Here is a 4,425-nt window from a genome sequence, read left to right on the forward strand (position 1 = left end):
AGAGCACAAGCTCCAATCACGCAACCTGTAGTGGTGATAAAAATCAATTTTTGTGACAAATTCTTGTTTTTAACCTCATATGATCTTTAATTGCTGAATTATGAAAGAGTAATAGTCGTTGTGGTAGTTTTTTAACAACATCACGTGGTGTTTTATTTAACTCTTCTATTTTGGGTTAGTATTTAAAACCCAACATAAACAAACTTGTTTACCATAGCATAGTTAATGAATTATTTTATTATTACAGGATTAATATCCATTAGGTAAGTATTATATGATTTGAATGAAACTGATACTACATAATTTTGTACAAACACGAACTAAAGTTGATACTTTATTTTAAAGGTCAAATTTATGCGTTAAAATAATTAGTCAAATTATTTTTGACGATTTACTTTAGAAAACCTTTTTAAAAATATCTAATTTGACGTGAAGCAAAACAATTTTTGGGGATTTAAAATGTTAACCCAAAATGGATTGTTAAATAAAATACCACGTCATGTTGTTAAAAAACTACAACAACGACCATCTATTACTCTTTTATAATTGGACCAAGATCATATGAGCTCACCAACAGGAGTTTGTTGAAAAAATTGATGTTTATTACCATAACAGGTTGCGTGATCGGAGCTTGTGCTCCTCCAGATAGTATAATAACGCACTGTTTTAATCTATATAGCTAGAAAATGATTATTATAATAACAAATCTGTATGAATAATTTAGACGTAGGGAAGACCGGAGAAGGTTGTCTCATATATGATCTATGGATATATTCTTTATCTCAATGGAAATTTATTAAGACAAAAATAATTTCAGAGAAAACTATGTTGATAACTTGAAAATTAGATTTTTGAATAACATCCAAACGATTGGGCATAGCTTTTTTATTTAAAATTCTTGAAGTGTACTTACAAACTAATTTTATTCGAATTTTTAGTGAACAATTTAAGAAGATAAAAACCTCTTATAACTTGTGCTGTCCTCCCTAATATTCACATTGATCCTAAATAAAAAATGACGTATGTATTCGAGACACTCAACTTCGATATGAAAACAGTTGTGACATAATGTGTTTAACAAAGCTTAGAAAATAAATTAATTGTGATATTTGAAAAAAATGGATGAAATTGGCTGTTTACGGGATGATGTGAGTAAATATGATAAATTAATATTAATCATTTAATGCATTTGTGATCCTGATATTTAGTTGGCACTTGAACTCTTACGAAGGGATCCACGAGAAATTGATGCTCAATTGTCGCTTTTCATTGTTGCTGCAAATTCTTTAAGACATTACTCGTCTCTTCGGCCATTTCCTTCAAGTATTATGTCAAATAAGAACTCATCCGGAGACTATGATATCTATTCTCTTGTAAACAGTAGTGCTTGTCCAATCCAATCTCTTAATTTATAATATGAATCATTATTCTCTTAGAGACAATTAATAGACCAGATCCCTGTGGTTAAGAGCTTACCTAATGTCATCCATAACCCCGAAATCATATCAGATGACGTCGCTTGTCTTCTCCATTGGGTAATAAAGACTAAGATATACATTATTGACTTACGAAATGCCTATTTTGATACTAATAGATTCTTTTGGAGCATCCCACGGGACTGAAACTAAGTATAGTAGATGAAGAAGAGGAAATAAATAAAGTTTTAAGATTGGCTGGTCATGAAATCGTTGAATCACTACGACCAACACACATTTTTAAAGTAAAAACGCCTTCAAATTTCGGGATAGTTTTGTGTTTAATCTTTTTTTTAATATCAAATCCCATGTAGGTTTTCACGAATAAATCTGCTCGATTAGAGAGTCAATACAACGGGAAATTAAATGGAGATATTTATGGATATCACGGATCAAAGCTACAAAATTTCTATTCCATTTTAAGTAATGGACTTCAGCAACATCGGAACGAGGTGCATTTATAAATGCTTATACCTGATCCATTCAGTGATTTACATCCATTTTTGTAGGTATCACTCTTCGGACAAGGGATTTATTTATCAACGGACCTAAACGTTGTGCAATATTTCAGTGGATCAAGTACAAATTGGAATAAAAGTATTTTGGGTGCCCAAAGTAACTGTGTCTTACTTTGTGAATGCTATGACCATCCTGACGTAAAAATGAGTTCCTCAGGTTGATTCTTCAACTTACTTCATGATTTTATAATTTTATTTTTTATAATTTTATTCATAGATCCCTCCAGAGGATTTATTGAAGGCAGTGAGGGTGGACGTGTACCTGACAAATATATTGTAGTTCGAAGCAATGATTTGATTATTAACAAATATTTATTTGTCTATTCAAGAGGGAATTCAAAGTTTCAAATAACTAGGCCCAACAAGTAAGTTGACTACATCTAAAAGGAAAGAAAGAAGTAAATTAGAGGCTTTTGGGATATTTCATAGGTCTGATGGATTCTTAACGTGGATTTTCAGTCATAAAGTTGCATTGCTCTTCATTTCATATGCTCTAATTTTATTTGCCATTGGATTTTCAAAGACAAATGCCGTGTATCGTTATCTTCGTCGATGGGGTATTATAAATTAAAGATAAGATTTCGAACTACTCTATGACTAAAAAATCGTTTCTATTTTTGTATGAATTTTCTATGACTGAATCTTATGAATAATAAAAGGTATTGTTCCGGACTACTAGGAAGGAATACATTTCAAACGGGTTTTAATTCAAATGCAGAAGTCCTATTATTGGGCACTTTTGAATGACAATGAATTTGAGTACGTTTTTTATTCATAGACAGGTTAGATTCCTTCTTTTCCTAGGATTATTTATTATACTGATAAAGTCGTATTAACTTTTTATGAAACAGGTTTGATAATAATATATTAGCTCATTTTGATATTCTACTTAAATAGCTTGATGTCAAAAGGTATTGAATTCCATGTTGGCGGAGTAATAATGTTAATTTATAAAGGAAAAAGTCTAATAAATTTTGATTACGTCTTAAGATATTTGTTTGCATATAAATATCAAAATAAGTTTATTTTGAATCAACATGAAAGGAAGCTGATTTCAAGGATTGAAACTACTTCATTGATCATTTTAATAGTAATAAGTTCAGCCAATTATTTTAAATTACACATTACATGAATTTTAAATAAGCCAGTCTATTCGAAGGGTAGTACAAATAATGAAGTGAAATAATACCAAAGTATGGAGAGGTTGTGTGATAACATATTGAGATACGTTGCGTGTTTTTTTATTAAAAGATAATACCTTGCAACTGTACCATGGAACTTTGACGACAATTTTGACATTATTTTTTATTAAGTCATATTTGGATGATTTTTTTTTATAAAAATAATTGACATCAATGGATATTTTTAATTTCGAATTTTACTACGGCATAATTACATTTTTTGACAAAAAGACGTAAGACGTTGGTTGCCTTTTAGAAAAATTTGAAAACAAGATTTTAGTTGGTGGGGGGAGTGTGTAAAAAATCCTTTCATGCCCCTTCTCCCTCCTTAATCAGGGGCCTGAACATATCATGTACTTGTTGGAATCAATAGTATTTATTATAACTTAATTTGATCTCAAACAATACGTCACTTTAGACATAAAAAAGTTAGAGTCTGATATGAAGGTTGAAATTTGTCGTATAAATATTTAGAATTACGGCTATATTATAAAATTTCACATTTAATGGTTGCTAATGTTGTAAAATGCTAATAGAGTGAAGCAAATTGTAATACAATGCTACATAAATTGGTTGATTATTGAGTGGTGGCATCATTTTCTTTTAATAATACAACCAATGATTTAGTTGAGCCTTTGGTTTTGAGTAAGAAAATAAATAATATAACCAACATAATTTATGAGATTAAATGTTACACGTGGATGGGTTTCACGAAGATATTCAGAATTCTAAGCAAAATTACTTCCTTTTGTATGTATCTTAATACAAAATACACCTACTCTAAGGGTTGTATATCCTAAGATTTTTCGGTTTGTAAAAAGTAGAAACCGAAAATTTACATGGTAACCCTGACTATTTGAAGAATATTTGAGAGGAGAGAAGCTTAGCTGTCATGACGTTTCCTTAAATTAACTGCGCGCAGCTTTGAGACGAAGGAAATAAACACAATTCCCACTCCGTATCAAGAAGACGTCGTTACTTTTATTGTATCACACAACCATTGCTCTGAAAAAGACCCAAAATAATCTGGTAGTTAGCCAACTAAGTCAATCACACCAACTGCTATTTATTTATTATGTACTCCAGATAATCATTGTCATAATATTGTTCTACAATTTTTTAAATGAATTAAATATATATATATTTCTTAACATTGAATTCTTACACAGTATTTTATTCGATACTGTATTATAATAAGTGTCGCTATATATTTGTATTTCTATACAAATAGCCAAAATTTCTTCACAAAAA

The 4,425-nt window shown here is 30.1% G+C and overlaps 1 protein-coding gene across 1 annotated transcript; it reads left to right on the top strand.

Moving 5' to 3' along the window:
• The first annotated feature begins 994 nt into the window (after positions 1–994).
• Positions 995–2,690, top strand: LOC121129485 (protein mono-ADP-ribosyltransferase PARP16). The gene is made up of 8 exons (XM_040725209.2): positions 995–1,148; positions 1,209–1,373; positions 1,437–1,535; positions 1,595–1,720; positions 1,790–1,927; positions 1,985–2,150; positions 2,211–2,358; positions 2,423–2,690. The coding sequence occupies exons 1-8, from the start codon at positions 1,119–1,121 to the stop codon at positions 2,562–2,564; spliced, it is 1,014 nt and encodes a 337-aa protein (XP_040581143.1). The 5' UTR covers positions 995–1,118; the 3' UTR covers positions 2,565–2,690.
• Positions 2,691–4,425: the final 1,735 nt, after the last annotated feature.

The sequence above is a fragment of the Lepeophtheirus salmonis genome, chromosome 14 (genome assembly GCF_016086655.4).
Source record: "Lepeophtheirus salmonis chromosome 14, UVic_Lsal_1.4, whole genome shotgun sequence".
In the NCBI taxonomy this organism is placed as follows: Eukaryota; Metazoa; Arthropoda; class Copepoda; order Siphonostomatoida; family Caligidae; genus Lepeophtheirus; species Lepeophtheirus salmonis.